This window comes from Penicillium atrosanguineum, assembly GCF_028827265.1.
Source record: "Penicillium atrosanguineum strain IBT 20685 chromosome Unknown utg000003l_segment0_segment0, whole genome shotgun sequence".
NCBI classification, from domain to species: Eukaryota; Fungi; Ascomycota; class Eurotiomycetes; order Eurotiales; family Aspergillaceae; genus Penicillium; species Penicillium atrosanguineum.
In genome coordinates, this window is record NW_026623135.1 from 4,869,580 (window position 1) to 4,889,715 (window position 20,136).

At 50.6% G+C, this 20,136-nt stretch overlaps 10 protein-coding genes across 10 annotated transcripts; 6 read left to right on the forward strand and 4 right to left on the reverse strand.

The window, feature by feature from the left end:
- Positions 1-548: 548 nt before the first annotated feature.
- On the reverse strand, positions 549-2,705 carry fos-1 (sensor histidine kinase/response regulator Fos-1/TcsA; the record flags this gene model as incomplete). Its single annotated transcript, XM_056885339.1, has 1 exon — positions 549-2,705. The coding sequence occupies one exon, from the start codon at positions 2,703-2,705 to the stop codon at positions 549-551; it is 2,157 nt and encodes a 718-aa protein (XP_056743617.1).
- A 723-nt stretch (positions 2,706-3,428) lies between these two features.
- Positions 3,429-4,612, reverse strand: N7443_005284 (FAD-dependent oxidoreductase; the record flags this gene model as incomplete). The annotated part of the gene is made up of 3 exons (XM_056885340.1): positions 3,429-3,714; positions 3,779-4,176; positions 4,235-4,612. The coding sequence occupies 3 exons, from the start codon at positions 4,610-4,612 to the stop codon at positions 3,429-3,431; spliced, it is 1,062 nt and encodes a 353-aa protein (XP_056743618.1).
- A 996-nt stretch (positions 4,613-5,608) lies between these two features.
- On the forward strand, positions 5,609-8,114 carry optF (uncharacterized protein; the record flags this gene model as incomplete). Its single annotated transcript, XM_056885341.1, has 7 exons — positions 5,609-5,626; positions 5,647-5,835; positions 5,911-7,238; positions 7,297-7,435; positions 7,457-7,511; positions 7,586-7,855; positions 7,915-8,114. The coding sequence occupies 7 exons, from the start codon at positions 5,609-5,611 to the stop codon at positions 8,112-8,114; spliced, it is 2,199 nt and encodes a 732-aa protein (XP_056743619.1).
- Positions 8,115-8,625: 511 nt separating this feature from the next.
- Positions 8,626-8,943, forward strand: N7443_005286 (uncharacterized protein; the record flags this gene model as incomplete). Its single annotated transcript, XM_056885342.1, has 1 exon — positions 8,626-8,943. The coding sequence occupies one exon, from the start codon at positions 8,626-8,628 to the stop codon at positions 8,941-8,943; it is 318 nt and encodes a 105-aa protein (XP_056743620.1).
- Positions 8,944-9,204: 261 nt separating this feature from the next.
- Positions 9,205-9,384, forward strand: N7443_005287 (Thiolase; the record flags this gene model as incomplete). Its single annotated transcript, XM_056885343.1, has 1 exon — positions 9,205-9,384. One exon carries the CDS (start codon positions 9,205-9,207, stop codon positions 9,382-9,384), a length of 180 nt encoding a protein of 59 aa, XP_056743621.1.
- Positions 9,385-9,474: 90 nt separating this feature from the next.
- N7443_005288 (putative guanine deaminase) lies at positions 9,475-10,866 on the reverse strand (the record flags this gene model as incomplete). The annotated part of the gene is made up of 1 exon (XM_056885344.1): positions 9,475-10,866. One exon carries the CDS (start codon positions 10,864-10,866, stop codon positions 9,475-9,477), a length of 1,392 nt encoding a protein of 463 aa, XP_056743622.1.
- Positions 10,867-11,442: 576 nt separating this feature from the next.
- On the reverse strand, positions 11,443-12,200 carry N7443_005289 (lysozyme; the record flags this gene model as incomplete). The annotated part of the gene is made up of 2 exons (XM_056885345.1): positions 11,443-11,979; positions 12,036-12,200. 2 exons carry the CDS (start codon positions 12,198-12,200, stop codon positions 11,443-11,445), a joined length of 702 nt encoding a protein of 233 aa, XP_056743623.1.
- Positions 12,201-13,008: 808 nt separating this feature from the next.
- On the forward strand, positions 13,009-15,162 carry N7443_005290 (putative C6 transcription factor; the record flags this gene model as incomplete). The annotated part of the gene is made up of 1 exon (XM_056885346.1): positions 13,009-15,162. One exon carries the CDS (start codon positions 13,009-13,011, stop codon positions 15,160-15,162), a length of 2,154 nt encoding a protein of 717 aa, XP_056743624.1.
- Positions 15,163-16,462: 1,300 nt separating this feature from the next.
- On the forward strand, positions 16,463-17,470 carry N7443_005291 (putative catechol dioxygenase; the record flags this gene model as incomplete). The annotated part of the gene is made up of 2 exons (XM_056885347.1): positions 16,463-16,713; positions 16,783-17,470. 2 exons carry the CDS (start codon positions 16,463-16,465, stop codon positions 17,468-17,470), a joined length of 939 nt encoding a protein of 312 aa, XP_056743625.1.
- Positions 17,471-18,434: 964 nt separating this feature from the next.
- On the forward strand, positions 18,435-18,776 carry N7443_005292 (uncharacterized protein; the record flags this gene model as incomplete). Its single annotated transcript, XM_056885348.1, has 1 exon — positions 18,435-18,776. One exon carries the CDS (start codon positions 18,435-18,437, stop codon positions 18,774-18,776), a length of 342 nt encoding a protein of 113 aa, XP_056743626.1.
- Positions 18,777-20,136: the final 1,360 nt, after the last annotated feature.

Consider the following 20,136-nt stretch of genomic DNA (forward strand, 5'->3'; position numbering starts at 1 on the left):
GTGCACTACACACCCGAGTTGGGGATCCTATCTCATAAGCTTGGCATTAATGACCCGGGGGATACAGAGAATAGGCATCAATGGCTTGCACAATGCATTCGCAAGGCGTGAGCAGCCCCGTAATACTAGAATTCATAATGTACCCCAGGGACCCCAATTCAGGCAGGATGCCCGCCTCAAGCGACTCGTTCCATGAACACAGATCGGAGTAGCAGAGCGCCCTATTCGAGCTGGCATTTCCTTCTGGGTCGCCCTTAGTATCCAAGGGGAATGAAAAAGCGCAGGCTGCTCAGAGGAAAACTAAGTTTTCAATATGATCTCTGGCGGCTAAATATCTCATTCGACGAGCTTTGCAAGTTAGAAGATATTGTGCTCTACGCCATGAGTGTAGTCCTATACCTCTATGTGTGCAGGGGCTTGAATCCAGCCGGAGTTCAATGCCGGAGGGAAATAGCGGCGATATGATGGGGAGGTGGGCCAGAATGTGGGGGATACCCAGTCCTAGCACGTATTAAGGTGGATTTCGCGAGAAAGGCCACTCATGGACTTTATGATCCGCACCACTTCCACAAGACATCCACCAACTGCTGCCGGTGGATTGGCTTAGCCACATAGTCATTCATCCCCTTGGCCAGATAAGTTTCCGCGTCGCCTTTCAGGGCATTTCCAGTCAGTGCAATGATAGGGACGTCAATGTTGAGTTGCCGAATTTTTTCCGTCGCTGTCAATCCGTCCATCACGGGCATGTTGATGTCCATCAGAATCACATTGTAGGCAAAAGGTTTCTGTTTTACCATGCGCACGGCCTCAGCCCCGTCCCAGGCCGCATCCACGCGGTCAAAGCCCAACGTTCCCAGAAGCTTGAGCATGATCGTTTGATTGACTTTGTTGTCTTCCACGAGCAGAATAGGTTTGTGCATAGCCACTTTCTGAAGCAGAGATGACCTATCCAAGGTAACTTCCTGCACTTTCGAGGCCATTCGTTGGGTTGACGGAACATGCCGGTCGATACGGCCCATCTTGGCCGACAGCCAAAATACACTACCGAGACCATCGGGATTCGCATGAAACCCAACCGCTCCATTCATGAGTTCGGCAAGACTTTTACAAATGGAAAGTCCCAATCCAGTCCCCTGATAACGCTTCGTGGTCGAATCCGCAAATCGAGTAAAGGGAGTGAAAAGTGTACTGGTTGCATCCTCGGGGACTCCTATTCCAGAGTCCACCACCTGGACTGAAATGTTGTACGATTGCGGATTGCTTTCATCCACTGAGTAAGATGCATTCACATGGACGTATCCACTCTCGGTGAACTTGACAGCATTGCCGACGAGGTTTTGCAAGATCTGGCGAAAACGCAGAGGATCACCCTTGATACCCCTGGGGAAGCTGGGGTCCACAGAAGTCTCGAGCACGACCCCGGACTTGAGTGTTGGCTGGCAGTTTCTTATGACCGCACTCACCACGGCGGGGACATCCAAGACATCGGCAGTCAGAGAAAAGGAGCCCGATGACAATTTCGAGTAGTCTAGCACATCGTTGATAACCTGTAGCAGGATGGAAGTCGAGTCTTCCAAAATCGATGCATATTCCAGCTGCTCGGGGCTGAGAGACGTTCTCATCAGCACGGTCAGGGCCAAAAACATTCCGTTCATAGGGGTGCGTAGCTCGTGAGACATGTTCGCAAGAAAATCAGTTTTCATTTTGGAGGATTCCTCAAACGCGTCGATCAGCCGCGCCTCTGCAGCCTTTCGCTCCGTCAGGTCTCGAGTGACCTTGACAAATCCCACATGGCGTCCAAACTGATAGATCGGGGTGATCATGACGTTGGCCCAAAATTGCCCACCGTCTTTCCGATAGCGCCATCCCTCGTCCTCGACTTTTCCGTCGCGCAGGCAGACCTCGAGCTCACGGCCTGGTTTGTCGGTCTCGCGATCCTCAGATCCGTAGAAGATCGAAAAGTGCTGGCCGATGATCTCGTCCGCCGTGTACCCCTTGAGAATGGCGGCACCTGAATTCCATGTCGCAATATGACCCCGGATATCCAACATGAATATGGCATAGTCCTTAACGGTATCTATCAGAGTTCTGTAGGTCTCGTTGATGTAAGTCTGTTCACTGATCTTTGGCGCAGACTTCGATCGCCTCGTAATGTGGGCTTCCAAGAGTACATATATTAAAGTGTCGCCGTCAAAGATAGGTGTCACGCGCAGAGAAAATTCGGAGTCGTGGTCTTGGACGTGAATGTTTTCGATAGTTTGAACCTCGCGGGTTGTAATGGCTGCACCGAGCGCGCCACTCAACGAAACGATGCCCGGCGCAGGGATGATGCCCGGTGCCAGCTCGTATACACTCGTTCCCAGTAAATCTTTGCTATCATGTTTGAAGAAATTTAAATGACTATCGGAAGTCTGGATCACCCGAAGGGAGCCGTCGAGGAGAATAGTCGGGGTTGGTGTGCAGCGGTAGATTCGGGCCATGGAATGGGCATCGGTCGCGGCCGCCGTCACGGGCGCATTCGCATTCGCATTCGGATTCGCAGTCGCAGTCTGCGGCAAGCTCGTCGTGGCGGGATCAGAAAATAGACCAGCTGTTTTGTCCGGATGTCCTAGTTCGCTCTCTGCAGGTGGCGTCACAACCATGGCGAAATTAACGGGCCGGTGATCCTCAAGGCTGAGGTGGAGCATTTGCTCGTCCAGAGCCATCGCGATCTCAACCGTCCTGCCACTTGGCAGGCACCGCGCACTCGGGAGACGAATCGTGTAGAGGGATCATTCACGACGATATCGCATTTGATAAGGGATGAGCGAAAGATCGGTAAGGGTAAGAGGGGAGAGAAACCCAGTCGAGAAAAAGTTGGGTTCAGCCCGCCTTCCCTTCACCTAAGCCAAGGGCCTGGACGAAGTTCGGAGTTTGGCAAGTTAGCAAGACCCACCAAAAAACCCTGAAAAGAGATCAAGTTGGTCGAAACGCGGCCAAGCCAGCCGAAGAAGACGTTGCTCTACTGGACGGCAAAATTGGCCGGCGGGGGAAAGCAGAGCCGCTATCCCGGATCCAGAGCCCACAAACGCACAAGGCACGTATATATAGAAATCGATCTCTGTAACACAAGGTGGCGAGAAAAAAAAGTCAAGAAGGGACTGGATACCCAGGCGCCTCACCAGGTACCTCACCAGGTGCCTCACTAGGTCGATTGCGTAGTTAGTGTGGTCCCAAGACGTACTTCTGGCACGGACCAATTTCCGGTCCCTCTCCGAAATATAGCACTTGACACTTCAACCATTCATTCAAGATTTGGAGAGGACTGGATAAGGACCAAGCATCGAGCATCACACACATCACACGTCAATCCTTCACGATCAACGTGAGTAGGTAAATAGGAAACCGAAGAAACAGAGAGCAGAATGCCCTGAACGGCTAAGGACAATTTAAATGATGACATTCTTGCGCTCCGCCTGCTCCACCATCTTCACCAGCGCGTCTGCAATCCCGTACGAAAACGCATATCCACCTCCGCCAAATCCATAGGCCGACAGAATGGTGCGGTGGTCCTTCTGTTCCGAGTCTAGCCGGAATCCTCCTCGCCGTGATGGTCGGATTCCAATAATATGGCTCACAGCGTCGTCCGCAGGGTGTTCAGGGACGATGTCGGGCGCGAGTCGATGGGCCCGCGCAATCTCGTCACGGGCGATGTCCATATTTACCTCTGGAGAACTAGCAGGAATAGTCAGCATAAAGACCATAGAACTGAGCCACAGGATCGGGTGATTTCGCGTACAGATTGTCTTGTTCCTTGACGCCCCCGAGCACAACACCGTGGGAAAGGGGTCGAGGTATCACATAGGTGTACTCCTTGCCGTTCCGGAAATAAAGAGTTTTGCAATTGTCCGTACGAAGAAAAACATTTTGTCCTCGTTCGGGGAAGCAGCAGTCGTCCTTCACGTCCGCAAGAGTCTTGCTACCCAAGCCGCTGGCGTTGATGAACAAGCGAGAGACGGGGAACATCTCGTAGAGTTCATGTAGAGATTCGACATGCTGGCGAATGAACTTGCCTCCAAGGGCTAGAATTTGGTTTCTCAGATATGGCATGTGCCGCGTAGGATCGGTGACGAGAGTCTCGTATGCCCAGCCACAGTTGAAGTTTGAGGGATAATCCTTCGGGTCCAGTTCACGGAACTGAATGGTGGGTATATGATCAGTGACCATCGGATATGAGAGCAGGTTCGGGGCCTACCTTGGATACTACCGTTCTTCCCCAGATGGCAGAGTCTGATGCGGGTTCCTGCTCTAAATACTCACGGGCATTAACCACACTGACTCCTGATTCCGGGTTCTGGGCCATCTTGTGCATCACACGATGTGTTACGGCCTGGTAATAACGCTGGTCTGCAGTAATGCCGCCTGCGGCATGCCACGCGGCACCCGCCCAGGCGGATGCATAGTAGATGTCCTGATCTCCGGGAAGGAACTCAGCGACGAGGACAACGGAGAAGCCATGCTGTAATAGTTGACGGGCTGTCGCACATCCGATAATTCCTGCCCCGAGAATCACGACGGGTCTTTGTGCAAAGGGCACTTGAAAAGCATCGTGGACATGATTACTTTCACCCATTGTGTGAAACCCTGTGGGTGAATCCCAAAAGATCTTAAGAGTTTAGCTGGAGGGAATATGATATCAGCGGCCCCGGGGCCCGGTGAGATATAGAGATCAGACTTCTATGTACGTGGGGGCACTTCGGGGAGATAAAAAAAAAGGCCTAAGATCTTTTGCATGACTTTCTGGGGCCATTAAGACTGCTGTTGTGCCGCTAAGATCATCAGGAAATCTGGCTAGGCCATCTCCATGATGGGTATCGAGCGCTCCAATCCGACGCGTGGGGCGCACAAAGCACAAGTGGCGGGTCGAGCCGACGTTTCCGCGTCGCACTGGATGTCGTCAGTCACCTTCCAGAACGTGTCCCGATACTGAATCTCTTCGCCCTTTACTCCCTTTGGATACCCTTGCAGGATATTTCTCGGCATACCCCGCATCGAGTGCTTTCTAGCGGGATACTCCGACAGTTCTCCCGTCATTGGAGCAGGAAGGACGCGTTCAATCACAGTTTTCAGCCGTTGAAAGGATTCCCGTCCGACCCTCACGCGCATGCCCAGCACACTTTCGGAACATATGCGGGCTGTAGCGTCCCGATCCGCTTTTTTGCGTCTAACAGCTCTATTGGGATAGGGGCGATCTAAAGCTTGTGTTTTAACTCCTCTCGGCTTGTTTTCATAGGCTGTTGGTCGGATCCCCCCGGGTGTCTGTTGGACACTGTAATGGATAACGAGGAGAAGCATCACCGACATTATTGGTCCCAGGTAGGTCGGAATCCTTGCTTCTATCCTATTTCACATATGTTCCGCTCCCTTCTTGTTTCAGGGACAATCGCTCCCCCTGGCCCCTCCCCCCACTTGATGCGTTAAAAAAAAAAAAAAAAAAAAAAGAGAAGGCCCTGCTTGGCAATTTCTAGCATCTCGCCCGTTTGGCCCCGGGAGGCTCCACGACTTTAAAAAGGCCCTACGAGCTGATCCACCTTGATGCCAAGCTGCACTTTTGAAGACTGGCACAATCATGACAAATGACAAATATGTTGACCCTTTGTTTGGCAGGACTCCCCTTCGGATCAAGTCGGTGATAAAACCTCCATCCTTCGCGACCGGGAAGCCGAAAAAATCCTGCCATACGATGCAGACGACTCGCCATTCCCTGAAGTGCGCGCGGTCATCCAACCAGTCGATGATCTATCACTTCCGGTGAGTACCGCCCGTATGTGGACCATTGGCCTAATTTTTACTATTGTGGGTACCATTCAATCACGATCTTGACGATGTGCTCCTACTCTGACTAGATTCTTTTTATTCAAACATTTTTAGGTCGGGAGTGGTCTGAATCAATTCTTCAGCCTACGGCAACCTAGTGTAACGATTAGTGCTCTGGTAGCACAACTACTGGCTTTTCCCCTAGGTTGCGCCTGGGCGAAATGGATGCCCCTCGGCGCCCTGAATCCGGACCGACATTTTAATATCAAAGAGCATGGGTTGATAACTATCATGGCCAATGTCTCTATTGGATCGGCACAAGCAACGCAGATCATCGAGGCGGTTGTCAAGTTCTATGACATGCCATCCCACGGCGGATTCGAGGTTCTCCTATGCATTACCACCCAGCTCTTCGGATTCGGACTCGCCGGCTTGGCCTCTCGCTGGCTTGTCAATCCGGCATCGATGCTTTGGCCGCAGGTGCTATCAAACGCGGCACTTCTGACCACCCTACACTCTCATGAAAATGCCGTTGCCGACGGCTGGAAGATCACGCGCCTGCGCTTCTTTCTCATCGTGTTTCTCGGGGGCGCCGTCTGGTATTTTGCACCCGGATACCTTTTCACAGGCCTCAGTACCTTTACTTTTGTCTGCTGGATCGTCCCATCCAACGTGGTTGTGAACCAGTTATTTGGCCAGACAACGGGGCTGGGAATGTCAGTCTTGACTTTTGACTGGTCCCAAGTCGTATACGCCAATCAAAGTCCCCTGTTGGTACCATTTTGGGCTGGTCTTAATGTCATGGGGTCGTTTGCCCTATTTTTCTGGTTGATTTGCCCCGTCATCTACTACACTAATACGTGGTATTCGGCCTACTTGCCACTGCTGAACTCGAATACTTTCGACAACACTGGCAATGACTACAATACCACTCGAATTATGAACACCGACGGCACTGTAAACCAGACAGCCTACAGGGACTACTCTCCCATTTTCTTGCCAGCTGGATATGCGCTCACGTTTGGGGTTGCTTTCGCCAATCTCACGGGGATCTTTGTTCATATCGGACTATACCACGGCCGCGATCTGTGGCAGCAGTGGAATGGAACGAGCAAACGAGATGTTCACGCTCGACTTATGGCTGTCTATCGGAACGTACCCTGGTGGTGGTTTGTCGCCGTCACGCTGCTGACATTCGTGCTCAGCATTGTTACTAATGAGGTTTGGCACACCGGGCTACCAGCTTGGGCGGTACTTGTGGCTTTCTTGCTCCCCATGATCTATTTCATTCCCGTGGGAATCATCAAGGCCCTCACCAATATCAGCAGCAACCAGTTGAATTTGATGACGGAGTTTATCGGTGGCTATGCATTTCTCGGGCGGCCCTTGGCCAATATGGTGTTCAAATTCTACGGCTACGTTGCCGTTCAGCAAGGACTAGAGTAAGTCCGGCCCTTTCCATCACGCTCTTGTCTGCGCCACCTCCTTAACCTCTTATAGATTTGTTGCTGATATGAAGTTGGCGCATTACCTACATATTGCTCCGCGGACTCTATTCGCTGCTCAAGGTCTAGCCACACTCGTCGGTGCCATTGTTCAATGCGGAGTGACAGTCTTCATGATCACCCGAATCGGTGGAGTCTGTACACCTGATGCCGAGGGCAATTTTACATGTCCACATGGACGAGTTACTTACTCTTCGTCTCTCATATGGGGTATGTTGTTGCTCCTATCTCCTCGTCCGGTCCTCATGTCGTTTTTAGCACGACACTCGCTCACTAGCAAACAGGTGCTATTGGCCCCGGTCGTCTCTTCTCCCCGGGTCAGACGTATGGGAACTTGTTATGGTTCTTACTCGTGGGTCCGGTTGTTGTAGTCATCACCTATATACTCGGTCGCCGGTGGAAAGTTGTAAATTACCTGTCATGGCCGGTGGCTTTGGGCGCAATGAGCCTCGTTCCTCCCGCTACAGGTGTGAGCTTCTCCTCGTGGTGGGTAATCAATGTCTTATTTAATGGATTAATACGTCGTCGGAGACCTGCATGGTGGTCCAAGTACAGTATATCTCCCTACATCGTTCGTCAAACTTAATAGGTCGATCCAACTAATGATTTCTAGATTATGTATTATCCGCTGCACTTGACTGTGGTGTGGCCGTGTCCACCTTGATCATATTCTTCTGTATCACCCTACCCGCTGGCTCCTTGAGCTGGTGGGGGAACACCGTGTATACTCAAACGGCCGACGGGAAAGGCACGCCATATAAAGGCCTTCCTGCCCAAGGCTATTTCGGTCCTCCGAAAGGGACATGGCAATGATTCCAGAATTAAGTTGTGCTTTGTTATCGCCTATTGCTTGCTCCATCTGTAGGCGCTCTTCTATCATACTATTTGGTGCACAGTATTTGCATTTGAGTGTTGCTCATCTGGGTCTGCCTTACGACCCTGCTATCTACTCCTGCACGAGAATTCCTGGCGTTTTGTCATGTATGACCTCGGGAATACCCTGTTCTTCAAGATTTGGCGCGTTCTGGGGTTCTGGTAGAACGTATACTTATCGCTCTCACTTGGATCCCTCTCTTACCTTCCTTTACTAAGGTAACACGTTCTGAATAATTCATCTTGCTTTCACTTCAATCTTTGTCCTACCTTGGCTCTCCAAGGCCGCACGTCTTCCGACCTGGAGACCGACATTTACTGAACTTGACTCAATCCAGTCAACTTTCAGGCCATCTTCTCTCGATATCACGATCGCTACTATTGTCACTATTTATTCTAAAAAACGATCGAGGAACTCCACAAAAGGTAATAACCCTTCTGGGCTTGGTCCATGGCCAAAATCGGCGCCATCTCGCTCTACGAAGGCGCCGATTCTGAACCCCTGAGAGTAATGCCGCGACAGTGGGAGCTTATGCTCCGGGCATCGAATGACTGGGGCACCGCGGATTTTATACATGAGATCCACCACAAGAAGGTCAATGCGAAAGCCACCTTGGTATGGATTGTTGGCAACAAACGGGAAACGGACAAATGCAGTCATTGTAATCAAAAGAACTCTTGTGGCTCCTTTACCGCTTATGTTACTGTCGACGGAATCAACGGTGGAGCCGGTGCCAACTGCATCCGGGGCAATCAGATCAAGATTTAGAGTCTGAATAAACCTAATGAATCAAACCAGACTAACAACGGAAGCAAGCACTCTTGTACTAATATTATGACCCTTCCGACAGATACATAGCGGACTACCCCGAAATGTAAGCGACGCGGACGATACCCTAGCCCCATAGGATACTTTGGTACACCCCCCCTCATCACACTCTTCCACTCCCTCTTGAAAATCTACCTCCTGCGCCCGATAAGTGTCCCCTCCATGACCTCGCATGGATAAAAAGGGCAACAGTCTGGCATAATGGCTCGAGCTACAATCGCCATAGACTTTCTGGCTATCATCGATACCTATAGGCGTACCCAGGCCAAACTGGAGAAGAGTCAAGGCAAGATACAGAAGGAGACAGTGAATATGTTGATTATCAATGAAGAGCTTGTGCTGGCCGAGCTGGATAGATACGATGCTAGCATTCTTGCTTGATGTGGTTATCAGCCTGGGGTATGATTTCTTGTTTCAAGATTCTTATTATCCACGTAGAAAAATATTGAAATCCACTTGATGATTTTGTCATCAGACCTTGACCGACCGACCGCGTACATATACCTTAGAAATGTTTCGATCGTCGCCAGTCATCAGAAACTTCTCGAAGATGACCGAGATCGAGTCTTCATCTTCAACGGGCGTCATTACTCCCGGATATTCAAGATTGATAGTGTGAATCTCGAGTGCATCGAATTCCTTTCCCACAATGAGATTTCCAATCCTTTCGTCCAGGCCACAGACTTGAGCGCCCCCCAAAGTGGCCAAGAAGAATCCTTCTGATAGAGACAATGCAGGGTCTTGGCCGTTAGTAAGTGTCTGCCGAGCAACCGAAACCACAAATGCCTGTTTCATGACTTCCAACATCGAGGACGAATGCCCACCGCCGCTGTCGGTACCCAGTCCAACTTTGATTCCACGTCGTAAGTACTCTCGTATTGGTGCAACCATAAACTCCTGCATGGTTGTATTTGAGATCGGGCAGTGGGAGACCCCGCAGCCAAGCTCCTTGAGAGCAACAATCTCTTCCTCCTCCAAGAAGATACAATGGGCCAGAATAGACCGGTCATTCAATAATCCAAATTCTTTGTATAGTTCAGCTTCTGTACGAAAGTCTGGAAATAATTGACGGGTGAACTGTATTTCCTGCTTCGCCTCGTTGAAATGGGTCTGAATAGGTAGCAGCGGATGCTCCCGGGCAATATCGCCAAGACCCGACAGAAGTCCTGGATCGCACGAAATGGCAAAGCGCGGAGTCAGAACAGGCTTCACCAGTCGAGATTCCGGGTCGAGATCCTGAATGTGCTGGATCAATCCGCGCGTTTCGTGCAGCGAGTCATCAATCGAAGAGTCTCGATACCAGTCGGGGGCATTTCGATTCATGTTACACTTGCCCACGAGGGCACGCTGACCCTTCTCAAAACAAATGTCGGCCAGGATACGACTCGCCTTACCATGGTGAGATCCGTAATACGATGCCGTGGTAATACCTTGCTGGAGAAAGCCTGCCACGCAAGAGGAGTATGTACGAATCGCATAGTCTTGATCCTCGAATTTGGATTCATGGGCAAAAGTGACATTCTCCAGCCAATCCAATAAGGTCTGCCCACGCCCAACGCCGCGTTGAGTCCATTGTGGTGCATGGTTGTGAGTGTCAACAAATCCGGGACACAGGAACTCGCCACGCCGTAGGCGTTTGATGGGGAATACGTCGGGGGCGTATCCGTTGTCTGACACGATGGTATTGATCTTGCTCGACTCCACATCTGGTTGCAGCGCTTGGATCTTGCCCGCCTTATCCACCAGAACGAAGCAGTTCTCCAAAATCTCGAGCTCATTGAGAGAGCGTGAGTGTATCACCGTGCCGTGGAAAGCCAGAGGCAATCCTGATGCCGGCGAGGAGTGTTTGTCCAGCAAGTCCATGGAGAAGGAAAACTTCTGAAGGTGTGAAAGGGTTAAAAATCAGAGAGAGGGCGAATCCTGCACCTAAGCTGGGGCTGCGTGATGCGGTGATGTGTTGCTGCTATCTTGCTATCTTATCAGTGAGGGGTTTGCTTTGCAACCAATAGTGGCCCGGTCACCCCTCGGAGAGTTGTGCCCAGCGGTGCGTATTACTTGGATCGGAAGATGGTAAATTGGGCTTGTCCAGGTGGCATTCTGGATCTATAATATTGGTGCCCGAATGGCCATGTTTCTACGAAGGCATACCTCGCGCTACCACCTATATATAAAAGGTTCAATGGACCGAAGTTGCTTTCTGTTCCCTTTCTATGCACCATAGCATCTCTAAATTGTCTTGGAATCTGGAATCCATCGATCGTCAAATTTTTTGGGCAAAACCTGGCTACTGCTTTGGTATTGGGACCCTGGGAAGCATTTACCATATTTGGCCATAGAAAGCGAAAACCAGCCCCTTTGATCAGACCTGCACAATCTATTGGCAATTCAAAAATAGCCGAGCAAGAAAATAGGGTTGTTCGAATAGCAGTTTTTGTTGATCTACGAACCATTAGCAAAGATCTTCAAGTTTTCTTCGCTGCCATTCCAGAGATCCGAGTCGCCGCCGTAACTGTAGGAATCCGAGTTCTGCCAGAAGCTCTGGTATGCCCAACCACCAGGGATGGTGCTGATCGCGCTAGCATACTGAGCCAACACTAAGGGATAATCTGCAATGAAGGTAGTGCTACCGCCGGTGCAGGTGTTCCACCAGTCGGCAGTGGTGTATATCATAGGGTAGCGACCAGTCTTGCTGTTATAGGTCTCGCCGAAGTCCTTGACCCATGAAACCATAGCGGATTCACTCAGTCCATAGCAAGTCGAACCGGAAGGATTATACTCAATATCCAGCATACCGGGCAGAGTCTGGCCATCCTTCGTCCATCCACCTCCGTGAGCGAGGAAGTACTCGGCCTGGGTCGCACCGGAACCGGAGTCCGGATGGGCAAAGTGATAGCCGCCTCGAATGAGACCGGCATCGGTGGCCCCATCATAGTGGCTGGAGAAGGAACTGTCCACATAGCTTGTGCCTTCCGTGGCCTGTGAATGATGTCAATCGTGATTTCCAAAGTTGTAGAGGGACTGCTGACACTAACCTTGATCATAACAAATCGGGCACCGGCATTATATGCACCGGAGAAGTCGACGGTGCCCTGATAGCTGGAGATATCAAAGCCCTGGACCCCACTGGCTCGGGACTCCAGAGGACTGGCACTCGCAGCACCAGCTGTGAGAAGTAGTGACAGAGCGGTAGTCTTCATGATGAAGCTTGGCGTAACGGTAGAAAGGACAATTGAATCACAATCTTGGAAGTGTACTGATGTATTTCTTAGACAGACTTCTATAATCTCAAAGTATGCTTCACGGATTCAACCCAAGAAACGATGATCAGAATCGGCACCGGGGAGGGCTATTTCTAGTATTTAACTTGAAGGGCCTAAGCGGGGAGCCGAATTCATGTGAGGGCGGTCATCAAGATATGCGACATTCTGAATCAATCAACCCCGAAAGATCAATCTCGTGATGGTAATAGGGGCCGTAGTAGGATAACGCATCGATGGCATTTGGCCGGGACGCTCGATCCACTCGACTGGGGGCGTTTCAGCTTGGCAGATGAGAGAGGACCCTGTGGCGCCCAGCAGAGACGTCGATCGACCGCGATAGTCATTTTCCAAGTTTACTAAATGCAATACGGACCCAATGTGAGCCAGTGGCAAGCTCCGGGAGAGTGTCCTTGCCACCTTCGCCTCGTGTTCAATATCGAATGCTGCGACTAGTTGCCTAGTTGCAGAAACGACCCCTTTCTCCTCGTTCCTTGCAGATCACCTGCAGAGTTATACTTCATGAATGTAACACACGCCATGAATGCGTGGAGAGATTGAGGTTCCACCTTCTCGCAAAATGGCACCGGAACAAGTTGATCGGCTCCCGCTAAGCGAAACAGAACTCCCCCCACCTCCGCCTTCCTCGTCTCATCCCCGACTTCTCCGAAACTGCCCCCCTCCGCATCTCCCCCTCCCCTCTCCACAACTGTGGCTGAGATGGACTGCGGTTCTAGCCGCCGTCACCATGAGCAGCACGGGTAACAAGGATTTCCGCGATCAGCTTGGCAAGTTCCGTCTCGATTCTATCGGACCTTCTGCTCCCCCGGTCTGGTCGCACCCTGCCCTGGAGTCCACACCCATTCCCGACGGGGCTTCAACACCATCTTCTCGCAGCAAGCGTGTATCAACGGCCTGCGACTTCTGTCGCAAGCGCAAGAAGAAATGTGATTTCCGCTATCCCAATTGCACCGCCTGCACCCGCGCCGGGGTTCGCTGCACCATTCCCCCACCCGGCCCCCAAGTCGCCAATGCTTCCGTGCCTCGAGACCAGTTGGAGAACCTGCAGAAAAGAGTGCGGTGGTTGGAGGAGGTAGTGCGCCGAAAATCAGGTATCGCCGTGGCGGAGCTGGCCACGGGGACCCCCGTGGATGGCGAGGGCGATCCGGACTGGTGGTATCAGGTCCCCGCGATGATCGCGACCGGCGGCAATCGCCCGTCCACGAACTCGATGCCCAGCCCAGGCAGTGGCCGTTCATCTGTGACGACTGGTCCAGCAGGATCGGAGTCGTCAACTGGGGTAGGCACCGAGCTACCCAACGTGGGCGAGATTTTTCGCGATCAGTTGGAGCATCGCCGACCGTCTGTGGCACGTCCGGCATCAGCTCCGCGAGTACTACGTCTGTCGTCGTTAAACGAAGCAGAGCGGATTGCCGGGCAGTACTTTGATAGCATGGGCTACCAGTATCCGTTTACTTCACGCCCGGAATTCATGAGCCATCTTCGACATATATACACTGGTGGCGCGCCGTCGCCGGAAGTTCATAATGCCTACCATATCATTATTGCGATTTCGCTGTTGATCGGATCGGCGGACGCATCGCAGGCTGCCGAGTTCTACCATGTAAGTCAGGAGACATTGCCCTTGGCCCTGCAAAACGAAGACATGGCCGCCGTGCGGGCTCTGCTGGGCCTGGCGCTATACACGATGTTCGCGACAGCTGGCCCGAGCATTTGGCATGTCCTGGGTGCCACTATGCGATTGTCAATCAGCATGGGGCTGCACAAGGCTCGCTCCTACGCGACCGTGGTGGAAGAGGAAATAGCCAAGCGGGCATTCTGGAGCCTCTACAACTTGGATCGTCTCATCGCAAGCACGCTAGGGCGACCTCTCGGAATTGCCGACGAAGACATTAGTGTTGGCCTGCCACGCGAATTGAACGAAGACGGAATGGAAGCCCCGGGTGCCAGTTCCATGACCATTCCATTGCAGGTGATGCGCCTTCGCCAGATCTTTTCGCGCATTTATCGATACCGTGAGTCTACAATCACCCCTCTGTCCTGTCTCTCGCGCTATCCAGTTTCATATGCTGACTGGGAAACAGTTTACAGCAGCCTCCCCCGCCCGTCGCCGCAGGAAGTTGCTACCACACTGGGTCAGTTCCGCCGCGAGGTGGACGACTGGCGTATGGCAGCCCCGGTGTATCCTTCAGCCCTCCTTTATTCCACCTCATATTACGATTATTTGTACTATACAACTCTACTGCTCATGTATCGCCCCAGCCCGCGCAATCCAACCCCCGACGTGACGAGTATCGTCAGCTGTGGCGATTCTAGCATTCAGGTGATCCGATCATACTGGGACAGCTACTCAGTGGGTAAGCTTAAGTGGATATGGTTGACCCTGAGCCAAGTTTACTTTGCGGGCATCACCATTTTATGGTGCTTGGAGCAGAACGCGCGCTCATTACGCGAGTCCCGCCCTGCGCCATGGCATCCCGAGGAGCAGATGATGCGCCGTGGAATCCAGGCGGTCGTCGTGTTACTAGAGGAATTCGGCAAGCGGCGCCCGGGAGTTGACCGGCTGGCTGAAACATTCCGACATCAAAGCACAATGATCTTCAGTCAGATGGCCTACCAGCAGCAGCAACTGGAGCGACAGCAGCAACGACAGCAACAGCAACAGCAACAACCGCAACCCCAGCCTCTTCTGCCTCCCCAACCCCCAGTCACCTTGGCCCCACCACCTCCACCCCCCGTTCCCTTGGCGCCCGTTCTTGATGATGTACTGCTGGTCGATGGCAGCGGGACCATGCCAATGATTGATCCGCAAATGGCGGAGCAACTGTTCTATTCCTACAATTGGTTTCAGGAGGAAATGGCGAGCTACTATACCCTTTGAGCAATATTCTTCATATGATAGATCTGTGCCGGCTCGGGAGTGCTCTGGCTGCACGTGTGAGCAAATGCGGCCTAATCCAGTGTATTTATCTTCCTACTTCATGCGAGTACTCAGACATAACCTTTGAAACCTCACGTTCTTCCCGAAATAATGTAAATTTGTTTACCCGGATAGTATATGAATCAGATCTACAGGGTCCCTTCTGTGTCTATCCCGGGTCTTCTATGTAACGAGTTCACGGGTGTTATGCACGTGCCGGGGAAAGCTTTGGAGCAACGGGCGGAAATGGACTTCGGCTTTGCCACCGGGGTGCGCGGCAGCACAAAGGCGCCCGGAGTGCCGAGTGGGTCACCGCCAGAGTCACCGCCCGTCTACTGCAAATATCCCAGGCCTTGTCTTCCGCTATTCTGCTCAATACAAGGGATTCATTGGACGGCAAAATATTCCATTGGGATGAATTTTTGTACTCTCTTTGTTAATCAGAAGGGAGAAAGTCTCTAGGTATTTAAACTGGCTGTTCATACCCCGAGAAGAAGTATACAAGGTGATCTCTCTGTGTGACAGCTGAGCTAGTAAATGTCTAACGTCTCAATTAGAGTAAACTTAATCGCTGGTGCCTTGCGTGCCCTCTCAGCAAGTCTCTACACAAAATAAGCTCTTAAGGCATAAAGTAGATCTGTGTATATGATGAGTAATATTATGAAGGGCTTGATATAAGAAGCCATTCTGCCGCTTCAAAAAGTGGATTATGTCACTTTCGGCAGTGGGATCGCCACTGCAGCCCGAAGAGGAAATGTTGCACGCCAATCAACGAGCATGGAAAAGTGGGTCAGTAAGACAGGCAGTGGAAGCGCGGGGTCGCAGGTGAGCAATTTAGTGTTGAAATCCCGGGGAACTCTGAGATCTCTGCCGCGGCTAAATGCTAACCCGCCACCCCGCGAAGATGTATACATTTTATAGTGGAACTTTTGCGACCTGCCGCCACTCGGCTGTTAGAATTGACCGAAATCCTAGGAGATTCAATAAATCAGGAGATCGTTTCATTCGGCACGTAGTTACGGTAGCCTTTGTACCTTATTTGTCGGCTACCGTTGGGAATTCCCCCACACGGATAGGGAGCCGAACGATTTGCCGTCGCGGTCCCTTTCGGCTTCCCTCACTATCCAGACTTGCCACGGCTTTCCGGTCCCCAGATTTTCTATAATAAACCCTCCGTGCCTCCAAAAATTTTTTCCTCTTCGTCTCTTACAATCTATAATCTGAACCATTCTCTCCCACACCTCATCCACCGACTCTTACAATGTCTACCAACTCTCGCTTCGATCCCAACTTCACTCCCTATGTCGTGAACGCCATGGGTCCTAAGACCCCCGAGCGTGCTCGCGTCATCCTGGGTTCTCTGATCAAGCACATTCACGAGTTCGCTCGCGAGGTTGAGCTCACTCCCGCCGAGTGGATGCTCGGTGTTGAATTCATCAATTCCATTGGCAAGATCAGCACTCCCGTTCGTAACGAGTGCCACCGTATCTGTGATGTGATCGGTCTCGAGTCGTAGGTGATTCCAATGGCGGCCGAAAAAGAAGGGAAGGAAAAAGAAAAAATAACTAACGGTTTCCTTAGCCTCGTTGACGAAATTGCCAACAAGATTGTTACCGAGCAGGGCCTGTCCCCCACCTCGAACGTCATTCTCGGCCCCTTCTGGTCTCCCAACGCTCCTTTCCGCGCACTCGGCGACAGCATTATCCAAAACGAAAACCCTAATGGCAAGGTTACCTACATGCACGGTGTTCTTACCGACATGGAGACTGGCGCTCCTATCGTTGGCGCCGTTCTTGATATCTGGCAGGCATCTGCCAATGGCCAGTACGATTTCCAGGATCCCGAGCAGGCCGAGAACAACCTCCGCGGAAAGTTCACCTCGAATGAGAAGGGAGAATTCTTTTGGTACTGCTATCACCCGACTCCCTACTCTCTGCCCACCGACGGTCCCGCCGGTGTCCTACTTAACGTCATGGACCGCTCTCCCATGCGCCCTGCTCACATCCACTTGATGATCACCCACCCCAGCTATGCCACAGTTATCAACCAGATCTACCCCAGCGACGACCCTCATCTCGATATCGACTCTGTTTTCGCTGTCAAGGATGATCTCGTTGTTGACTTCAAGCCCAAGACTAACGACCCCAAGGCCTCCCTCGACCTGGAGTACAACGTCAGCATGGCTCTGAAGAAGCACCACCCCAACCCCAACTCTGCCCCTCCCGTTTCGTCATTCGAGCGCCAGGCCAAGGGCAGCCAGAAGCTTTAGAAAGGATATCCAATGCGGTTTTTTACGGAGTTGATGTATACTTAAGCATTTGTTTTGCATTCCATAGGACATATGATTTCATGACTTGTTCATTTTCTTTTGACAGTTTCCACTCTACAGACCCGTTCGTATTCCTGGTATGAAAAGCAGCCATATTGAAGATTTAATTTTGACCAATGATTAGTAGACGTGTGGAAGGGGTTTCGGAAATTGGAAAAGGGCATCGGATGTGTCATTGTAAAGCAAGTGATGAGTCGACCAGTCGAGCGACTGTTATGCGCCGCCATATCAACTACCAAGGCACATATGCAGGCACAAAAGGACTGAGATTTTGGTGAACATGACTTCTAACAGTTGAGAATAACCAATTCCGTTGGCCCAATCCTCGGTTATCTTCTTTCGGGACCTCTATGCGTTGCAACCCAATTGCCTATAGTTGATGTCACGGTCTGAGTACGGAACTTCCATATGTTTGGTACATTAAATCAATCAACTTTATTTGAACCAATTGAGAATATATGTGCTGCCTGGAACAGTTGAAACCTGAACCGCATTTTACTGTTCATTTACAATACCTTGAATATATTCAGGTCTTCGAGCCGTTCTATTCGAGCCGTTCTACTCGAGATATATCAACCTCCTGGCTGAGTTCATATTGGCCCCATGCCAAGGCATTTTCGGTTCTATCGCAAGGCTCCCTTGGATATTTCGGGGCCGTATCCTCTCGGCCACCAGCTCGTGCCAAGGATTACCTTGTCATGAACATAGGTATATAGATGAGAGATATTCTCACGGCCTTCTATACATTAGGAATCTTCCGTTATTCAGAAAGAGAGCAGAATTCGCTTTCTCTGAACACAGAAAAAAGCCCCATCAGGTATGAGACTCTCCCACGTATGATAGTATCTCGAAGCTAACGAAAAATGAATGCAGGTCAGCCCTTCGAGCTCCTCAAAGTCCCAATATGTATCTCTCAGCTATTGCTCTCGCTTTTGGGGCTCCCGCAGTTACTCCAGTCCTCGGTAACACCGTGGAAATCCGTTTGAGACACGACATGTCCCTTAGCGGAAGCAATTATGTTGTGTGTTTGACTAGTCTCTACTCTGCTGAAGCCAACCCACTTAGTGATGACCTCGAGGCTGATGAGGCTGACGAGATACCTTGTGCTGGTGGCGATGTCAGCCTTGATTTTGACGGATCTACCTACGCGTTCCGCCTTGACGGGACCGCTAGTATGAGAATCGAGGGAGAAGCTTCTGTTAAGACTAATTATGGGGACGAAATTAATGTTCCTGATGGAGAATAGAACGATGATGAGTTTTCTGCGTTCCTGGGAAGTGTCATCACTTGTGCATATTATGTGACAGATGTTTAAAGACTTGGAATACATAAAGTCCCTAGCAGGCATCTGTTCGGCTGTTTTATGTATCAACTTTATATGTATTTGCCAGGTCTCATCTTGAAAAACTCAAAAACGTGTTTTTGGAGACTGGAATTCCACCAATGCTTGTAAAAATTGGTATCTGGCAACGTATAGGAACATAATCACAAATATAGTCTTTATTTCACCCTTATCTTTCTTTAGTTATATGATCACCTCGCAGGAGTGTCTGGCAAACGTAAAGAATCTGTCTTGTATGTCCTGGCCCTAAGTTTATTAATGTAGTACTATGCAATCTCTGCCCTGTTCTCTCCTCCCATAGATACATGAATCTAAATATAATTTGCCAAGGGTGGCCAGTCAGATTCTAATAAGTGCTTAGCACGGCCATATCTGACTTTTGTCTATAAAATCAATGCGGCATATCGATAGTCACTCTATAATCTAAGCGGGTCTACGATGTAAAGCTGAGCCAGGCCCAGTATTTTCCTTTATCGAAAGCGCACACAGCACGTCAGGGAGTGACTTACCTTGTAATGTGATCTTCACGCGGTAGTTAACTCAGAATGGATTATCACTTTTTCCAATACGCGAACCATACACATTTAAAGCCTTCCGGGGTCCGCGAACATACGCATCTATTTGTGGCTTCTCCCTTCAAACTTGCTAGCACCCTGAGTATACATGATTTCTATACCATGAACCTCATTCAATTAACTGTTGAGATATTGTGCTCAATAGTACCTTGCATTTCCTAGAAATGTGACATTTTTGCCTTGATTTTGACCAACCGTCACCTTTAAGAAAGCAGCCTCAATACGCTTCTGTATTACTTTAATGACCAATATAAGTATGGAGCCGCCATATCTCTTGCTGAGAATTGGAAAATTTTACTTACGGCATCAGAGTTTGCTGGCTGGGCTAAGTGCTGCTCGCGCTTGGTTTCACACGCCGCCCTTACTAGCGGAAACCAACAAAAGCAACGTGAAGACGAAGAAGAAGTGCCACCCGGGAGACGAGACGGAAGTTGGGATCCCACGGATATTTACTAGGAAGATGTTGATATCCACCATCTTTATCGGGAGGACAAAGTATTCTGAGCGTTGTGAAGGCCCAGCGCGACTTGATTAGACGAAAAGATTTAGCTACATTAAGTAATTAATTTATCTAAATCGTCTTATTTCCTTAACTTAATGTCTCATGCGTACTTATAGACAAGAAGTGCTTCAGAATATACTTGGATCGAGAGGAATGCTCGTGGAAGACTTCGTCTTGGGTGGTTGTG